The 21,321-nt window shown below is 39.4% G+C and overlaps 1 protein-coding gene across 5 annotated transcripts in view; it reads left to right on the top strand.

Moving 5' to 3' along the window:
* Positions 1-21,321, top strand: part of LOC119655218 (protein hu-li tai shao) — a 179,154-nt gene that overhangs the window by 145,027 nt on the left and 12,806 nt on the right. For 2 of the 5 annotated variants that reach the window (XM_038060995.1, XM_038060996.1), the window contains 6 exons: positions 3,642-3,765; positions 5,879-5,989; positions 13,070-13,361; positions 13,430-13,546; positions 13,653-13,724; positions 15,215-15,280. In XM_038060995.1, the coding sequence (XP_037916923.1) occupies positions 3,642-3,765; positions 5,879-5,989; positions 13,070-13,361; positions 13,430-13,546; positions 13,653-13,724; positions 15,215-15,280 (782 nt within the window). Of the gene's footprint in view, positions 1-3,641; positions 3,766-5,878; positions 5,990-13,069; positions 13,362-13,429; positions 13,547-13,652; positions 13,725-14,292; positions 14,429-15,214; positions 15,281-21,321 lie in introns of all 5 variants that reach the window. The other 3 variants (XR_005249887.1, XR_005249888.1, XM_038060997.1) reach the window with 3 other exon arrangements.

Here is a 21,321-nt window from a genome sequence, read left to right as displayed (position 1 = left end):
CCAGGTTAAAGAGGACGAATGATAGGGCACCCCTTGTCGTAGACCGTTGTTGATGTCGAATGGTCTTGAGAGTGATCCTGCTCCTTTTACCTGGCCTCGCACATTGCTCAAGGTCAGCCTAGTCAGTCTTATCAATTTCGTCGGGATACCGAATTCTCTCATGGCCGTGGGGTATGCTATCGTAGACGGCTTTAATGTCGATGAAGAGATGGTCCAACTGATGTGCATATTCCAACAGTTTTTCCATCGCTTGCTGCAGAGAGAAAATCTGATCTGTCTTTTTGGTATGGGCCAATGATGTTCTGGGCGTATGGAGCTATCAGGTCGAGCACGATAGCGGAGAATATCTTATAGATGGTACTCAGCAACGTGATACCTCTATAATTGCTACACTGTGTGATATCTCTCTTTTTAAGTATGAGACAAATAATGCCTCTTTGTCAGTCGTCAGACATTGATTCGCTGTCCCACACCTTGAGCACATGTTGATGATCCACTTGGTGTAATTGGCCGCCTCCATATTTAACCAATTCGGCTGTAATTCTATCGGCTTCTGGCTACTTATGATTTTTAAGCCGATGAATTGCACGGACTGTTTCTTCTATGCTTGGTGGTGGCAGCATTTGTCCGTCGTGTTCAGTTGGCGGGACCTCCAACTCGCCGATGTTCTGGTTATTCAGTTGTTCAACAAAGTACTCAACCCATCGCTCCAATATGCCCATTCTGTCGGAAATCAGATTTCCCTCTTTGTCTCGGCAGGATAAACATCGAAGTGTATGAAGCTTCATTCTGCTGACTTGTTGGTAAAACTTCCGCGCCTGGTGTGGCTGTTCCCTGTACTTTTCGAGTTGACGGACCTGTTGATTCTCCCAGGCTTACTTTTTTCTGTCTGTGAAGTCGCTTCTCCGCTTGCCGGAGTTCGTGATAAGTCGCCGTGCGTGCCCGCGTACTTTGAGAATGCAGCATTCTTCCGTTCCGTTGCTAGCTTACATTCATCGTCAAACCAGCCGTTCCGACTCTTTTTGCGGCTGGGGCACAAATCACCGTATGTTTGTGGCCGTATTTATGATCACGTTCTTCAGGCGATTGTGAAGGTCATTTGTTGATGCTTCATCTCCAGGATCTCTGCATCCATTTCCCCCTTATAGGTGTTGCGGAGGGCTGTGTTCTGGATGGCTTCAGTGTTAACTCTCACCTGATTGTCAGAGTGTGTTTCTAGAATTTGCCTTATTGACTGTTCGTAATTCTGAATTTTCTGTTTGAAAAAATACGTTATCTTCACAGGTTGAGGTATCATTGAAATAATAAAAACTTATTGTTTCTTTTTCGTTGGTGTGGATATTTATTCTTGCAAATACCGATATTTCGGGAACCACTTGTTCCCTTCACCAGTGCTAACAAGTTCTTGTATTCTTGTATACCGTAATACCAATCACGCTGCTCCCAGGGCAGAGGCGAGGCAACGTCTGATGATTTGCCTCTGCCCTGGACAAAAACAACAAGAAATGGCGGTAGATAAGTCATCGTTTGACGGAGGATAATAGCTCCATTACTGGCTATTTAATTATAAAGAGGAAATAGCAGTAGATAGATCACCGTTTGAGGAAATATGACAATTTCATTGCTGGCCACTACATATATTGGACTGCTTATGGCAAGCATATAATTTGGATATTCTAAAGAAATTTATAGGTTCCACCATTACGTTTAATTTTTAAAGCAAAATTGATACACGGTTTCACCTCTCTTTTACTTTTAACTTTTGAAATAAGGAAAATAATAAAGATAAATTGATTCTTGAAGCGGAAAGATATACTGAAGGTGATAGTATCTTCTAAATTAGTAAAAATCAGAGTGGTCACGATTGGATAAAGCTATTGACACAAAACAAGTTTAGAACTAGAGACCGCACCGAGAGCTAACAATATACCGTCTGAGCTTTTGAAAAGGTTATCCAGAACAAGTGGTTCCCGAAATATCGGTATTTGCAAGAATAAATATCCACACCAACGAAAAAGAAACAACAAGTTTTTATTATTTCAATTAATTAATCGTTGGAAACACCGTATAATTTCACTCAGATGACGTATCATTTCCGCCGATTGGTGACTAAATTACCATCAGTTTCTATTTCTTATCACATAGTCAGCTACCCGTACTGAGGATTTTTAGGCTGGTTTCGTTGAAGCTTTAGTAACACTTCCATGTTATGTAGCGTAATGTCATCATACATTTCTCGGAATTTTGAAATTCTGACTTGAAACTTGAAAGACTTGACTTGAATGCAACTGTTTTTTTTGGGTGGGACAGTAATAGGCAGAGAAATAAAAGTAGAAACCGTTTAACATATAATTTCGAGCTAGTGCTTCCACTTTTTCCGCAGCATCAAGCAATATATTTCTCTCTATCCTTGCCTGTGCAGATCAAGGTCTCAGCGCGAGAACCCGCATCCGCGACTTCCATGAGCGCATGTTCGATGGATCTCTTTACTCTAAAATCGAACTGCCAGATAAGTCAGCAGAACATTTGCCAGTTGTGTCAAGCGCAGAGAGTGATCAGCATACAGACGGTAGCTCATGGTGTCCTTTAAATTTGCTAACCAATTTCACTAAATAAGGGAGAAAGAGGAGTAGGTTTGGCCTTCCACCCCAATATTCTTTTGCTTCTGTTACCGGAAATATTCACTATCAGCACACTGCTGGGATTTGTTGAATGATCTGAGAAGGCTCCGCTGATTCCTTACGTAGGACACCTCTCGAGTGATTTTCGCAGTTTGACTGCATAGGACAACAAATTTTTGCTTTAGTATGTCCAGAATTTCAACTAAAAGTCACTGGGGATGGCATAGTTCCGATAAATTCTTGCAGTTAGTCTATCAATGATTTGTCACTTTCCATGGTGGATCTTTTCTATCACTCGAAGCATTGCGAATCTCCAGACTGTGAAACGTCATCATAATACACATATTGTAGTTGCAGTTGGGACATATCTGCACACAGTCGAGACGCAATCCCGTAGTTGATATGAGGTCGGAATCTCGGAGCTGCTGAAGGTACATAGAGCCTGGGGATGTGGTCTATGCACACAATTCTTTATACGACTTCAGCCTGACGGTAAAATATGTTCTTCCCTCGGCCACATTCATCTGTTGTGTGTCCCACCCTGGTGATGTGGTCGTCGTCGCCGATTGTGGCGATTGGTCATCGTGGCGCCTAGATATCGATCCACTTCATAACTAGCGGTTTCGAAGCCGTACTACGGATTACGGTTACCAGACCCAGTCATCAAGTTAGACTACTTCCGCCAGTTATCCATATCGGAGCTCAAAGACCTCTTTCTTCTCATTGTTGGCAGTGTATTTTATACCTTACCGTAAGGTGTGGTGAGAGCTTGCTCAGTGAGTCATCTGCAAAACCACAAAGTTTTTGCTCTTTCCTCACCTACCCCCTGAAAAGTTGCTGTATCCCACAACCATTCAGACTGAAGCTATTTACCTTCTCTTCTTTTCACATTCGGGCTTGGCACGGCTTACGTCTGAGTTAGTTTATCATTTTTTGTATTTTTATTTTAATATTGATTATTTTGAGTTTGGCGAAACGAAAAATATTTTCTCGATCCCTAACGAAACACTTTATTTTCAGAGTTTGGAAAAAATCCGACCTACGCAAAGGAGGAGATCGCACCAGATGGCTCAACTCGCCGAATGTGTACCAGAAGGTGGAAGTACTCGAAACTGGTACACCGGATCCCAAGAAAATTACAAAGGTAGAGATTATTACTTTTGAAGATAAAAAGCAAACTCAATAAGAAAGTCATTCCTTTATAAAAAAAAATAAAACATTTGTCTCCCAAAACTTGTTCTGAAAAAACTAAAGCAAATTTTAGCAACTCATACCAAAAATTGTTCAATTCGTTAACAAAAAAAAGGAGCAACGAAAAGAAAATAGTCATGTGCCATTTTTTTATCATTTTCGGTTGTTTTTAGTCATTTTATGTCTTAACTATTTTATTCGCACATTTATTTTGTTTTGTTATGGTGATGGTTTTATGCTTTTATTTTCATTTATACAAAAGTCAAATTAAAACATTCCAACGCTTTATTCATAACTATATGAAAGAATAACACGTGATTTTCCCAGTGAAATTATAAATTTTTATGTGAAGAGAAAGCCAAAAATTTATTTAGTTTGAGCACAATTATAAACGTCTTAGAACTGGTTAGTAAAAGAATTATAAACACTATTGAAAATGGGTGAGAGAAATAGAAGAATATGCCGGAAGATGGTTGATATTTTTTGACAATGTTTTATGTAATATGAAGTTTTCCGCGAGAAACAGAAATTTTAAATTAGAAAATAATTTCATGCATGAATTCCCTGCTTTTATTAAAATAATCGTTTATTTGCTTCTTGTCGAGTTTGGTATTGCTTATTTGCTTATAATGTTCAATGGGTTGAATTTGATTCAAAGTTATGCATTCAATTTGCAACCTTCGAGGCAGCTGGATAAAGGCCCAAATTTTCCAATGCACACTTAATTCTTAAGCAGAAGTCATCAGAAGTGATATTTTTTCTTTGTTATTTCAATTTTTTTTCTGTTTCTGTTCCAACCTTTAAAAAGGAAGTAACACTTTTATTTTGTTAAGAAGTATTCTGTAAGATGTTGATATTCAAAATAGAAATGAAGTAAACTAAGGTCGATATTGGTTCTGAGAGCTGATCGTTGCTCTCACAATAACTATGTTAAATGCTCTGTTCAATTCTCATAAAAAATATAATCATGCGTTTCACTGAATCATATAATACCTACAAAGTACCCATTGGACAATTTTTATAGGAAAATACTCCTAAATGCTATATATACCTAGATTGCGCAATATTTACCTAAAAGAAAACGATAATGTTCGTCTTCATAGAATGTAACTGCTTGAACAGAAATGTTACTAGTGAAAATCTTGTCTTATTCATTATATAACGACATTTAAAATAAACATTCGAACGCGAACCATGCTATAGGAAGAAAGCCGCGATTAATTGTTGTTTGACTCCTTCAAAATGAAAAGCAACAATAAATTTATATACCCAGCCGCTTATATACAAAAGACAGTGTAAATGTTATTCTTTAACCAATAAAATTTCTATAGCACAACTAACTTCTTTTAATATTTATAATTTTTTAATTATATAATCGTTTTCCCCTCCAAAGTGGGAAAAATTAAATAAAATTCGGAGGAAATATAATTTTGTGCCTGCTAAAACTTTCTTTCTTTTCGTACTTAAACCACTTCGATAGAATATTCGGATTAATATGGAAATGTTCCGAGAAATATTTGAAGTATCGTAAAAAGAATGAAATATGTGATAACATGAGACTATTGTTTTGAGATTTCAATTAGTCAAGAAATATTAGCGACAAAATTTCGGATTTGTTCAACCAGAGGCGAGGTTCGCAATTACGTTTCTAGATGTAAGTTTCCATACAGTTTTTATAGGCACAAAATTTATTTTCATTATTATTTTGTAATTCCTTTTTAATCAACCATCTAATCAACATCAATCTCTAACTGCGCTTTCACAATTAAACCCATTTTTGCCAATCTCATTTCCAATCACAATCCATTCATATGAATGAACTATTCATTCATTCATTGAACTAAGTGAGGGAGAACAGTGTAATTTTAAAGACTAATTTGTCGCTAATAGCTTTTTTGACCGATTACAAATTTCAAACAAATATTTTCATGATCACTTTCTTTCTTTTTCATTTCATTTTTTCGTCTATCCATACGCTGATGTATGCTCTGCGAAATTGTTCGATTGAAATCTGTCCGGATTTATTCATTGGACATTCTGCGTTGGATTTGAATTGAAATATTCAGTGGGTCGCCGATGGTTCGCCAACACATTCAACTCCAGTTCGTATCGAGAATGCGCTACAATTTGTGCCACCGGGGACAAATCCGAAGGAATTTAAGAAATTACAACAGTTGGTAAGTACATTTTTATGGAGATATTTAGTATAGGAAGAAACGTTCAAAGGATTTTCCCGAAGTCGGTTGATAATAAAAATAATAACAAATATTTTCTTACGTATTAATTTATTAGTCTTGCTAATGCCGATATTTCGGAAGCCATTTGTTCCTTTCATCAGTGCTAATTCATTGGTCTTGCAAATACCGATATTTCGGGAACCACTTAACAAGTTAAGAGAGACTTGCTAGCACTGATGAAGGGAACAAGTGGTTCCCGACTTCTCTGTATTTGCAAGACAAATTTTTATGATTTCAAATTCTTTTTGTATTACCTCTAATTTAGAAAACTTGATGAAATTTAAGGTGCATTTTTATTAGGACAATTGGTATTTGCAACGTTGAAAGCTGAAAGGGTATTTGCCGTGGCTATAAAAAAAAATAGAAGAAAAGGTCCTTTTATCTCACTCCTTCATCGTCATATCCCAAAAATCATTTAATAGATTGTCATTTCTTTGAGTTACACTCATTTGAATATTAGTACTGGAAGAGAAAACCTGAAAATCGAAAATAAATTAAGATTTATAATTAACTGTCTTTTTAAGTTTTTGTGTCAAACAAAACCTTGTTAAATCGGTTCAATGTCTATCTGTCTATCTGTCACAGTCGATTAACTCGGAAACTGTTTGAGCGATTGTCCCGACATTTCGTGAGAACATGTGGTCTGTGTGTCCCTTTACATGTAGCGAGTGGCTTCATTTTGTGTTGAGTGTGAAGGGGGGCTGCCTATTCATGCGAAAGGGGGTTGTAAATTTTTTTTTCACAAAGTATGCCCATGGGTAATTTTCTAAAACATGATAATCTACTTATTATTATTATTTGTGCAAATAACGGAATGGGATATATTTTGAGGCCTAGATTTCATGTGGATGCACAATGTGGTTTTTTTTCTGGTTTTTCGGTTGGATAGGTTCTGAAAACGACATTTATGACACTTTTGGGGCACATATTTTGACCTCTCACTCCCCTATGTTTGATCCAGTATCAAAAATATTAGTTTCGAAAAGTATTAATTCAGCGCTTTCATTTTACACCCCACACGACTATATTCTGTGAAAAAATATATACCCCCTTTCACATGTATGGCGAGCATCGATTTCAAAACCGCGTATGATATCATAGGCAGGGTGAAACTGTACATGACCTTGAGAGAATTCGGTGCACCGACTGACTGATTAGGCTGACCCTAACCAATATGTGAGCCCACAATAACGCACCAGGATCACTCTCAGAACCTTTGACCATGAAAAGTGACTTAGGACAAGGAAATGTCCTATCATGCATCCTTTTGAACCTAGCCTTGGTGAATGTGATTTGTAATGCGGGTTTAAATGCCGACGCACTATCCTCTTCAAGTCCTCCTAACTAATGGCCTATGCTAATGTTGACTATAATGGGAAGAATAGCTCGAGATGTACGAACAGCTTTCATTCAAATCGAGCAGGCGGCGATTAGTGCGAAATTCGAGCAAGGTTGTTCCTAGCCAACAATGCCTATCACAACTTATAAAATCTTTTCCCGTCAAAACACCTCACCAAACAGTCAAAACCCTTACTCTATAAAACAATAATTTTGCCAGTTATCCTGTATTGGTCGGAGGCTTGAGTTCTTATCAAGGAAAATTTGCGAACTTTTACCTGCGTTCGACAGAAGAATCCTCTGAAGCAGGACTAGATCGGACCAAGAAGGTTTTTGGGAAGGTTTTCTTCAACGAAGGGTCTGCCCATTCTCTGTCTCTGGAGAATGTTCTCAGATCCGCGAAAACCTGCGAATGTCGTCGGCGAGAGACCGATGAAAAGGCGATCTCCGTGGATAGTGGATAGTACAATGGGCCTAGCAAAGGTCTGAGTGCTTGGAGCTGCGGCTCCCCCAACTAAACTAAACTAACTACCATCAATAGACTAATTGTTTAGTTTCCCAGGCCCTTATGGTTTTGGCTCTACAAATAAATGTTTGGAATCTTTTACTCATAAGTATATTTATTTTTTCTTGGCGGGAATACTTTTGAGAATTCAATACCTTTTAAGTCTTTCTGATTTTCAATACGAAGACGCTCCTGATTGAAATCCAATCATGTATGGGCGTCAGCATTTCCACAAGTTATAATGTGGATTCACTATACGAATCCCCGCTCTTGCCCCATCGTCTGTTTAAAATCCATTCGTATATCATACCGCCTCTTTTCTCAGATGTATGAACGATAATGGATCCAGATAGGGCCGCAGAAGTTGACTCTACAATTGATGAAAGGACGCGCTGGTTGAATTCGGCGGAGTGGTAAATTACCCATCATCTGCGTATCCATCTTCGGCCTTGCTTTTATACAATAGATGCACTGTTGCTATATTTCTCCCCTTTATAGGCCAGAACCGTTGTCTTGTTATTGCCAGTAGGTCCTGAGGCCCTAGATGCATATTCTTTATGTGCAAATCGGTCATCAGCATTTTCACGAATAAATGGGCGGAAGGTAGAAGTGCGGAATGCTTGGCTCCGATCGAAATATTGGATGCGTCTAACCTTCCTCGTCGAGGAAGACTGACAATCCCAGAAGAGCACTTTTCTTGTCAGCTTCTTTGTGCTGTCTTAAGGGGGTCATCCCGTGTGAAGGCCGTTTTTTTTGCCTTTTTTTGAAAAATTATTTTAAAGGACTGGATAAAGATAGAAACGTGATTTTTTCACCATATGTTTATTGATATCTCTAGTATATGTGATGAATTTTTCAGCTTGATTTAGTAGCTAATTTTCGGAATAGGTGTTAATGTATGCACCCATCTCCAAAAAAAGGTGTTTTTCTGCTGCCACGCTGGAGGGCGCTGTGTTTATCTGAGGTAAAAAAACTAAACGGCATTTTAATGTGGACAATATTCTACGGTCCGCAAACTAGGATAATTAGAAAATATTAAAAGGTAAATTTTTGGTGGGCTTTTAAACTTAATTTTTTGGATTTTGGTGTTTTTTTATGGCTTTTTTTATGAATAAAAAAAAAACTACCCGTCCGATTGCAATTATCCTAGTTTGCGGACCGTAGAAATATGTACTAAAGAAGCCGTGAAAATTTCAAAGAATTCGGTTGGATAGATTTTGAGCTATGGTGGCAGCCGATTTTCAAGATGCAGTTTCGAGAAAAACGCATTTGAAAATTTAAATGTGATTATCAACAGTAAAATTTTAGCTCACCATTAATCTACTATACCTGGTCCATAGAGAGCACCCTCCGTTTCTTCAAAAAAGTCTTGTAAGGCCGATTGTTGCTCTCTGGTGTCAATTGTGGCTCTTTTAGCGAGGTCAGTCGATCGTCGTTCGGACCACCAAATTCGCGCTTCATTACAACGGTCGGCATAAACCTGACATATGTGACCAACTTGACATCCCATTGTCACTAGGATTTTGAGAATGCCATTGAATCCTTTATTGAAATTAATTACAGCCAGAAAATTGGCTATTTCTACGACCTTGGCCGCAGAATGAAGGTGTTTAGGAGCGAAAGCTCAGATCAATGCATTTAACGACTCATTGTTATTCTGGGTCTCTGCTCCTAAACATCTGTTCAAGAGATCATCTCGTGACAAATCTTCGTAGATTGGTTTGATGACTGTTTGAACTTCTTCAGTCAAAGGTGCCTTCTCGTGGTGAAAACTATGCAGTTCTCCTTTAGCTTGCGCTTTGCGCCATTTGCACCAACTGTCTTCGCCTGCTGGACAATTTTGATGCTGAGGATTTTTGTCTCTAGAACATTTATGGAAGAAAGTTGCCGAAATTTCTTGCTTCATTCCTTCTACCGAATTTGCGTTGACGAATAGCTAGCCCAGAAAATGTAGTGAGGTCCTTATCAGTTTTCTAGCCCCTTTTCCACCAATACCTTTGTGATTCTTCTTTGCATTTCTAAGCCGCGTTCCCATTCTTTTCTCGACATGTCCTACGTATTCCTTTTTTACTACTGCGTATATTTTATTATTTGCAGAAATTTGCAGAAATACCGGAGAAAACTCCAGCAAAATCCAATATATAATATACAAAACTTGCCGCAATTGGAACATCCATGTACATGCTTGCTAAAACTTTCTTTGCTGAAGTTGATGCGAAGTCCTTTTTCTTCTCTGATAACTATCGATTCCGATGAAATACTCGTTTTTTAGTGGAAGCATGACGTTGAACGTTAAAGCGATCTCCCTTCGTACGATCCATTTAAAAAAATCACTGAACACACAAGCAACACAATACTTACAACAAAATATAACTGAGTATAACTTGAACGCCTTTCAGTGCTCACTCTAGACTGGATTATCCTTTTTATTCCAAACAGCAAATAAGTTTAGACAATTGATTGGTTTTTCATCTTTTTATATTTATACCTGTGTTCAAATTTATAAGGCTCAGGTAAAAAACTAACAGGTATAAAAGATTCGATTCTCTTTCTCATCGAGTACTCTAGCCGCGGCTGCAAACTCCTTACCTGTTTAACCCTGTAATTTCTGAAGGACTCGGAATATCGGAAAATCCCTTTGCCCACATATTCTCCACTATATATAGATACAATTCATGCAAAAAAAAAAAAATCGATTTCTCCAACCCGACACACGGGATGATCCCCTTAAATGAGTTACATCACCCTCGAAATCTTGCTGCTGGATTGCTTTCAATATAACCCATAAAGCTGCATCCAATTTTTGTGGAGTCAATAGTTTATTGTTTACCACCAGCCTTGAACTTGTCCGAGTGCTTTTTGAAGGTTCAGTTTTGCCATTCTTATTTCTTAAAAGTTTTATGAAATGGAGGCAATATGCTGTCACCCTTTGAAGCTTTCGAAACGAATTCGAATGTTCGATTTTGTTAACAAAACTGCCTTCTTGCTGCGAAATCATCGGGCAAACGATCTTATCCACTTCCTGCTGTTCTCTGCTTTAGTATTCCTGGCTCCAGCGACTGAAAACGAGTTTCTAGTAATTGCAGAAACTCGGCCAGCGATTGCAACTGTTTACGATTTTCCAACCACTGCTTGTACGACGTGAAGGTCATTTTATCCAATTTCTTGAGTGGTGTCCACCGCAACTCCCAAATTTTTCAACCCATGAAGACACTCTTGTGTGGTGTCATGCAATGACTTTAGAGTTGCGGCTGATGTTGCATCTAATGATTGTGATGGTTGGCCCAGAATTTTGTTGAGGAAGGCTGCCACTAGAAGTCGAGTATTGTTGTATCGGTCTTGCGATAATTTCCAAGCCACTGCATAGTTTAAATCCGACGAAACTAAATGTCGTATTAAACGTTCCGCTTGGTCTCCAAGATTCATTTTCAGGTGCCACATCTTTTCACAATTGACTGATTATCCACCATCTGGGCGAACAGGTCGAAGAACTGCTGCCATTGTAAATAATCTTCTTCGAACTTGGGCACAGTAATTTTCGGTAAATGGGTTCTTACATTACAGGTAGCAACAGGCCGCTGTCTGGATAATGAATCAATTGTCTCTGCTATCATAACGAGGGTATTTTGGACTTGTCGCTCTAGCTGAATATATGCCTCAAAATTTTATCCTGTTGCCGCTGCATCCTCCGATGCCTTCCAGATGTTGTTGTGGATCTCTTCGATCTGATCCCAATAGCACTGAATGGTTGTGCCCTGTAACTCATAGTATTGCCGGGATTGCTCCTCAAGAAGCGCATTTTGAAGCACTCGTTTTAATGCCCCTATGACTAACTGTTGTCGTCTGATCAGTTTCTGCAGCCCAGCTTCCTCACGAGAGATGACCGCTGGTTGCTCGTCGTTGCATCGTCTTGTGTTCCGACTGAGCCTGCAGCATTTGAATATTTTCGGTAAACCCCGCCGAATATTTTTGAAAGGCTTCCCTCATGAGATGGTAGTATCGCTTTGCAAAGTATGGATGGGTTTGATCGTCTCCGAATTGCTCTCGTATTTGGCTGTCGCCTTGCTCGAACAGCTCCCACAGCTCCAGTAGTTTCTGCTGTCGCTCTCGAAAATAGTTCAATGTTTTTCTCGAGGCTCCATCTTTCCGGTAGTTGGGACACGAGCGACTCTATCTGCTTCCCAATCGTTTCCTGCTTTTGGGTCCACAAATCCATTTCGCCGTATCACGTCAGGGTAACCAATAAATGTTGCGACTCTTTTGCCGCAATTTTCTTCCGAAATGTTGTTCGGTGAAACACCAGCCAACCGATGTAGTTGCTAGGAGTGTTGTTTGATGGAACAGCAACCGACCAAGTAATAACTGTTGACCCTTTGGTGACGAATCAACCAACAACATCAAACCGCACTGATCAAACAGGAAGAATAAGGATAGGAGAATACAACTTTGAGGCCGTTGACAATTTCTCCTATCTAGGGTCGAAAATCACAACCGACAACAGCAATGACGATGAAATCCGTGCACGGTTGTTGGCAGCCAACACAGCCTATTTCAGCTTACAAAAACTGTTTCGCTCGAAACGTCTCATTATAGGGTCAAAGCTCTTACTGTACAAGACTATGATCTTGCCATATTATGTATTTCTCGGAGACTTGGAGGCTGTGAACTCTTGGCCGCGTTCGAAAGAAGAATCCTCCGAAGAATTTTCTACCCCCTACATGAGGATGGACCATTCCGTAGCCTACATAACGACGAAATTTATGAGCGATACCACGACCGTCTGGTTGTGGATAAAATCCGGCTCAACAGGTTGCTGTAGGCGGGTCACTTAATCCGTATGGATGAGGATGATCCCACCCGGAAAGTTTATAAGGGCAATATCTATGGTAGAAAAATACTACGTTGGCGTAGGTCAGGACGCTGGACGTAGGGATATCGAATTGGTGGACTTCGGCGCAAAATCGGGGTGTCTGGAGTTCCTTATTAAGGCAGGCCTAGACCGGATACCGGTTGTTGCCCCGTTGATGATGATAGCCAGAATCGTATATTCCAATACCATTTAACTTAATTACTAAGTTATAATTGTTTTCTATTTCAGCTCCTTATATTGTCAAGGAATTGCGAATAATTGTTAATATAATAGAAAAATTCATAAAACCGATTTTTTTTTTCAACAGATAAAAGACAATCGTCGTGCTGATAAGATCTCAGCTGGACCACAATCACATATACTAGAAGGTGTAACATGGGATGAAGCTAACAATCGCATTAAAGATGCCACTGTATCAGCGTCCGGAGACACCGTCGTTTTAATGGGTGCTGCTTCAAAGGGAATTATACAACGAGGATATCAACATAACGCAACGGTATATAAGGCCCCATACGCTAAAAATCCATTTGATTCAGTAACAGATGATGAATTGAATGAATACAAGAAAACTGTAGAGAGGAAGCGTATACATGGTGAATGTAAGTTGGAGAATATTTAAATTTCAATAAGAAAAAAATTGATTGAATTTAATTAACAATTATTTCAGATACTGATACTGATTTCTCAGAGTCAGAAGCTCTTAGTTCGCAACTAACTTCTGGTACACAACAGAAGAGTTCAGCGCAAAATGTCCCAAGCCAGTCAGAGACCGAAGATGCTTCTGGTAAGTTTCAAGATGTAATTTTGTCCAAGAAATAATGTCATGGATTTCTTTGATACATTTTTTAGAGATATTTGATATGATTGGATTTCTGTTTCCTTCCTTTCAGAACCCCAAGTTTTGAGAATAGAAACAAAGCAAGCACCCAAACCTAGCCAGCCAGAAGTAGTATTGAGTGACGGTAAGTGACGCAATTATTTTTTTTTTTAAATCTTATAAAACTTCTGAATTAAATTAAAACAAAAACAAATCTCTTTAGAACATCGAGTCCAAACAAGAGCCGTGTGGTAGTTTCTCTCCAATTTGAATGCATATTATTCTTATATTGACTGAAAACTATAATCCTTCTAGCGATTTGAGATCTACATATATATTTTTTCTTTCCCACTTTCTCCTCTAAAGATTTCTGAGCAATATATAGAATGTGATAGACAAGGAATACAAACAAACACTATTTTTTATCTTGTTTTCTCTTCAGATTATCTGATACTTTATTGGCTTTTAGATATAATATCAAAAATTTTGATATAATGCCATAGTAAAAAGATTGAGTTAACACGTTTCCGACACGAAACAGCACACATACAAGGCAGTTTAAGTGTTCTATCTGACAATATAGACTCTCAGTTCTTAATTATTTAAAATTGAAACAGCTTACAGTTCTCTTAGACAGTAAAATAATAGTAAATTTGCAAAACCCTGTGTATTGAATTGATGTTTTTTTCTAACTTTTCCCCTCTCAAATGTAGCCAGCTCACGTAAAACAAAACGAAAGTGAAAAAAATGACTAGATATTTTTAAAGTATATAATAATTAGCTAATTCTCAATAAATTTTAAACGAATAACACAAAATGAAATTTTATAAATTATTTCCTGTGTCTCTGGTGAGTGTTCATCATTTCGAACGCTTCCATTTCAAGTCATGATTCAATCACATCAAACAATTCAGAGTTAGTCGCAAATAGAGTTTAGATGAGAACATGCATTTTCCATTTAAATTGTTCATCTGTGTTAGCCTAGTTTCTAATAGCTTAGATTAGTTGCATTCAAAATAGATTGATCGATTTTTGATGTTATATAAACGTCTAGGAGTTCTACTAGAAATGAAATTGGCTGCAGTGCAGTATTCACTTTTGAGAATATTTTCATTGCTTTGAAAAGGATTTATTTACAAATTCGTGATTACCGTTCACTTTTTAAACCACAGTAAAAGACTACTAACTAAACAAAACGGAATTAGGCACTCAGTACTAAATATTCTTCAAGATCCTGCTGGCTCAGGTCATGAAAAGTGAATATTGTCCAATCATTCAAACTTTACGCTCCTTGAAAGTCGTTGTCATGAAGACTCACACTGTAAATATGAGTGTTTAAAATTATTCACATCACCTCCAAGTTGAAAAAGTTTACTACTTCAGTCAAAACACATCCATTCAATGATTTCAATTTAAGTTGTAGAATACTCGCAACTTCGTTTTTGCATGATCGATTTTCGCATTTGTCTTCCAGTGATTGCATTTTTTTCGCTGCAGAAACTACGTTAGCTGTTTCATATTTTTGCAAAGGCATTTTACTACTTTGTTGATTTTATATTGTTCTTTGATGTTTTTTTTACATTGATTTTTCTCTCTCGCTTCGATTTATAACAAATGATGAAATATTTTTTATAGCAAATGTTGATTTTCTTAATTCGGAAAGAGCGCATACGACGAGTAAAAAGCCACCAACAGGTCGAGGTAAAACCAAATGTTTTGAGAAAAACAGTTTAATTAAATAACTTAACCAGAAAAATGTTACTAATGTGCTCACAAAAAAACACGGTGGTATATCTAATTGTTTTCTTTTCTATGATGGCTTGGTTTAACAAACAAAACAATTACTTGAGAGTGTGTGTGGTGTAAATAAACGTTAACTATTTAAGTCCCTTATATACACAAGGAACACCGCTGTAGATTGATCTGCAATCCTATTTTCTCTAAAGAATCGCTGTACATTTGCAAGTGATGTTAATCAGCTAAATCAAACTAAAACTTATTTTCAAGGAGTAATATCTATCACGAACTTTGCTTTCTCTTATTTTCCTCTATTTACTTTCACCTACCTCTGCTGCTTTCTATTACAAGATAAATATTGAGTGTTGTGGTTAACACTAGTTTCATGTTAAGTTTTTACGATTCACAATTTTATTGTTACTCCAAATTTCCTAAATTGCTTCTTTGTTTTTGGTAAGTCATAATTTTCAGGTCAAAATCCGACAGTTGACAAGGAGTTAATTTTACTTTTATTATAAGTTAACAATTTGGGAACTGTGTTAGAACTTTGGGTTTGGTTTAAGTGTTTGAGTTTTCGATTGTTAAACATTGTGAAACTTTGCGTCGTGTCGTTTAGTGGGCAAGTACTTCAACCTCAGGTAAGAAAGTAGAGGACGAGTTGAAGCTACCGATGACCCTGTTCCGTTTATTCTCGCTAATCGTCTATAGTTCAGAAGCATGAGATAAAATTTCAGGATTTAACGTTGAGACATTCGTATAAGATAATCTTTGCGGACAAAGATCTAACCCATAATATTTCTGCACTCTTTTGCAGTTTCACAGATAAATAGTTTTATCATCTAGAAGCATTTGAAGTAGTGTTTGCAAATATAAAGGTCTCAAGTTGGTTGATTCGGAGAGAAGCAAATATGAATGATGAAGTTGAAATTTTTCAAGCCCTTGTCTCCGTTAGCTTTTACTGCTGAAGTTTCTCCACGAATCTGCTCCATGTAACCTCTTCAATTTCTGTGCCTTCTGCCGTGACATTCCGTTCCCATAAATTGTACGGAATGTTTAATAGGCTCTAAGCATATGTATGGATTGAGTCGTTGGCAAGATCATCATCATCATCAGCGGCGCAACAACCGGTATCCGGTCTTGGTCTGCCTTAATAAGGAACTCTTGATATCCCGGTTTTGCGGCGAGGTCCACCAATTCGATATCCCTAAAAGCTGTCTGGCGTCCTGACCTACACAATCACTCCATCTCAGGCAGGGTGTGCCTCGTCTTCTTTTTCTACCATAGATATTACCCTTATTGGCTTTCCGGGCTGGATCATCTTCCTTTTTTTCATCGGTGGAAGGTGGAAAGGTTCAAAACCTATTGCTGGCTCCTGCCATGCAGTTAGTTTTTCTCTTTTTTCAGATTTTTGGGTTGGGCAGTTTCTGGAAAGAGCTCCGTTAAATAAACGATCTCTTTCGACTCCCCGCACTCCCCATCTTTCCAGAAAATGTCGAAATTAGGACCGGCTTCGGAAAGTGCTAACCGAGACCTTTCATTTGATATCCCACATGAATATATTTGGTGAAAAAAAAATTACACCCCCCTTTTGCATGCTTTGGGACCTCCTTAAATTCGATGTAAAAGGATGTAACTCACTGTATACGTGAGCCTTCACAGTTCCCACCTTTCTACCAAATTTGTTGTCAATGGCTACAACAGTCTCCGAGAAAAATGCGTGTGACGGACGGACAGAGCCTTAAAGCAAGCAATGAAGCACCGCGGACATGATTTTGTAAGGATTAAGATAGATGACCTCTACATTTACAGCTATCTTGCCGCCCCAATTATGGCAATACCAGCGCTTTGCAACATACTAGATAGACTGGCGAGAGACGCCAAAGATCAGAATCCCAAAATTATTGCTGGCGACTTAAACGCTTGGGCAATAGAGTAGGGAAGCCAGAAAACAAATGAAAGGTGAAGAATCCTACTCGAAGTTTTCTCCTGCCTAAATGTCACCCTGGCTAACATTGGAAGCGTAAACACCTTTAGGCGTGGAGAGCTAAGCTCTGTTATAGATTTTACTTTTGTAAGTGATTCACTGGTCAAGCATCTACAATGGCATGTTAGCGAAGAATACACGGATAGCAACCACCAGGTGATATATATTACTATTGATAAGCGACCCAGAACAATAAATCCTCACCTGGAGAAACCGGAAACAGGTTGCTCATCAAGAGCACTTGATGAGGATACATTTCTGGAGATATTGCAATGGAACACTGAGTTTACTGGAATGGCCATAGAAAAAGCATCGCAGCTGTTCCAACAGATATATCAAACATGCGACGCTTCCGTGCCAAGACGTGCACACTCTCGGAAGCATAACCCTAACTAGTGGTGGAACGCTGAAATAGCGAAGTGTCGTACGGAATGCTTGAAGGCCAGAAGGCGGAGTCAGCGTCGATGAAACATGCCGGAGTATGAATATCGGTATCGCGAATATAAACAGGCATGAAAAAAGTTGCAGTGGGCCATCAAGAAAAGTAAAAATGATTGCTTCAAGCGACTCTGTGATGAGGCAGACTCAGATCCATGGGGAGGAGCGTACAAGTCGGTTACGTAGGCGATAAAAGGCACAAGGTTCCCCCAACATCCGGAAATAATCTTCCAATGATACCAATGAGCGCCGAAGACATACCTTCAGTAACCACAGACGAAGTCTTGGACGTAGTGAAAAGGATCCGGGATGCCGTAGCTCCTGGCATTGATCGAATCCTTAACAAGGTGCTGAAACTGGCAATGAAAATGGTACCAAACATGACTCCCACTCACTAAAACCTCCTCTTTTTTCCACTCTCCCCACGGACTGCTATAAGCATTCCATCGCGAGGCTGGATCAGTTCTTAACTGCGACTCATTATTGTTATTTCCCTTTCTTGTTTTCTTCGCAGTTTTTCATGTCTTAGCTGTTGATGAATCATTTTCAGCTCAATTACCACTTGATTACAAGCCTCCGTCGATTCCAACATAAACTCCACTATATTTTCAGGTGTTAAGCGCCTGCCTGCGATCGCCTCCACCTTAGTTTGGTGTGCTGTAAACCTTAGCCACTCAAATACAATATGCTCCGCATTCTCAGCCAAGTTACCACATCTTGGGCAGCATGGTGACTCGTCGTGTCCAAATCGATGTAGATAAGCCCGATAACCTCCATGTCCACTTAAAAGCTGTGTTAGCTCGTAGCTTAGTTCCCCGTGGCTCCTTTTAATCCATCTTTGAATGTGGAATGATACGGTAGGTCCAACGGCCAGTTTGTGCCTCGTTCTATCTCTTTTGCCATTCTGCGATGAATTCCCGCCGTGCTAGTTGCCGTCGAAATACAATAGACTCCCCGGTTGCATACATTTTGTCGTAGAGACGCCGACCTTCAATCACCAAGATGTCTATGGGGATTGTCCCTGCCAGTACATATGCTGCTTCTGATGTTGTTCGATAAGCACTGCATACCCGGAGTGCATTTAGTCGATACGCCATTCCTAGTTTTCCGCAGTTTGATTTGTGTTCCAGAACGGTTGCCCAAACTCGAGCTACGTAGAGTAGCACAGAACTTTGTCTTGGTCCACCAATGTTCGATAGTATCCTCGAGATCGTTATAGCGGTGAAAGACGCTTTAGTTGCAGCGCACTCAATGTATTTTTTAAAGTTGAGCCTTTTGTTAACCATTATTCCTAAATATTTAAGCGACCCTTGGGAGTAAATTGTGTGTTCACTAACTTTAATTTTCACGGTCGTGTCTTTCCTTCTTTTGCTGATTAGCACTAGTTTCGTTTTATGTTCAGCCAGTGATAGACCGGACTTTTTCAACCAGGAATTGATCTCCCATATCGCTTTATTTGCGTAGATTTCGATCTTGTCTAAACGTTTTGCAATTAATGTTACCCCGATATCAACCCCAATGGTTGTCACGCCGTTAGGAAGGCGTAGCGTCAGTACTCCATTGTACATAATTAACCACGGTAAAGGACCTAAGACAGACAACTGTGGAACGCCGCACGTCATTGGGAATAATTTCTGTCCATCGTCCGAGTCGCAATATAATCTTCTTACAAGAAGAAATGCAACAACGATGCGTACACTGTACTTCGGGGCCTGTAGCCTCTACGATTTTCGTCCACTTTGCAGTGTTGAATGCATTTTTTACATCGTCCTTCTTCCTTTTCCGCAACAGCGAGCAGCCTGTTGTATAATACTGGTTCAAATAGTTTACTAATGGTATTGACCAAACATATTGGTGGATACGACAGGAGGCTGCCACTATATGGTACCTAGGCTCCGAAATACCTTCCATACCGATATCCTTTCAAATAATGTTAATAATAGTATATTACTAAATCATCCTAGCACCACGAAATTTTGCAGCGATGTAGGCTATAATATAGAGCATCATCGGAGAATTCTTCCCTCGAACGCGGCTAAGAGTTCGCAATTTTTCTTGCTAAGAACCCAAGTCTCCGAGGAATACATGAGGACTAGCAAGATCATTGTCTTGTACAGTGCCAAGAACCGTGTGAGGATGTCATCGGTTGTGATTTTCGACCCCAGATAGGAAAAATTATCAACGGTGTCAAACTTGTATTCTCCTCTCTGTATTCTTCCTGTTTGACCAGTGTGGTTTAATGTTGTTGGTTTTTGGCGCTGAAGTTGCCACCTTATATTTTGTCTCGCCTTCCTTGATGGCCCAAGATCGCCGCCTGTTCGATCTGAAGGCAGTTTGTACGTCTCGGGTCGTTCTTTCCATTATGTCGATATCGTCATCATAGGCCATTAGTTGGGTGGACTTAAAGAGGATCGTACCTTTTGCATTTACCTCAGCATCACAGATCACTTTCTCGAGGGCCAGGTTAAAGAGGACGCATAATAGGGCATCCCTTTGTCGTAGACCGTTGTTGATGTCGAATGGTCTTGAGAGTGATCCTCCTGTTTTTATCTGGCTTCGCACATTGGTCGAGGTCAGCCTAGCCAGTCTTATCAATTTCGTTGAGATACCGAATTCTCTCATGGCCGTGTACAGTTTTACCCTGGCTATGCTATCATAGGCGGCTTTAAAGTCGATGAAACGCAGAGAAAAAATCTGATCTGTTGCTGGTTTGCCTGGAGTGAAGCCGCTTTGATATGGCTCAATGATGTTCTGGGCGTATGGGGCTATCCGGCCTAGCAAGATAGAGGAGAATATCTCATAGATGGTATTCAGCAACGTGATATATCTATAATTGCTGCACTGTGTTATATCTCCCTTTTTATGAATGAGACAGATAATGCCTCGTTACCAGTCGTCAGGCATTGATTCGCTGTCCCACACCTTGAGCATTAGTTGATGAATCATTTGGTGTAATTGGTCACCTCCATATTTAACCAAATCGGCTGTAATTCCATTGGCTCCTGGCGACTTATGATTTTTAAGCCGATGAATTGCACGGACTGTTTCTTCTACACTTGGTGGTGGCAGCATTTGTCCGCCGTGTTCTAGTTGTTCAGTAGCTCATCAAAATACTCAACCCATCGCTCCAATATGCCCATTCTGTCGGAAATCAGATTTCCCTCTTTGTCTCGGCAGGATGAACATCGAGGTGCGTAAGCCTTCATCTTGTTGACTTGTTGGTAAAGCTTGCGCGCCTGGTGCGGTTGCTTCCTGTACTTTTCTGGTTCAGAGATCTGTTGGTTCTCCCAGGCTTCTTTTTTTCGTCTGTGAAGTCGTTTCTCCGCTCGCCGGAGTTTGTGATAAGTCCCCGCGCGTGCCCGCATCCTTACCAATATTACTCGGTATGCAGCATTCTTCCGTTTCATACCTAGCTTACATTCATCGTCAAACCAGCCGTTCCGACTCTTTTTGCGGTTGGGGTCAAGTGTGTTCGTGGCGGTATTTATGATGACGTTCTTTAGGTGATTGTGAAAATCATTTGTTGATGTTTCATCTCCAGTATCTCGGTTGACTGCGGTTATTGCGGTATTTCGCTCTTATA

This window comes from Hermetia illucens, chromosome 4 (assembly GCF_905115235.1).
Source record: "Hermetia illucens chromosome 4, iHerIll2.2.curated.20191125, whole genome shotgun sequence".
Lineage (NCBI taxonomy): Eukaryota > Metazoa > Arthropoda > Insecta > Diptera > Stratiomyidae > Hermetia > Hermetia illucens.
The sequence above is the reverse complement of the archived record's forward strand: the minus strand, read 5'-3'. Positions and strand labels throughout refer to the sequence as shown.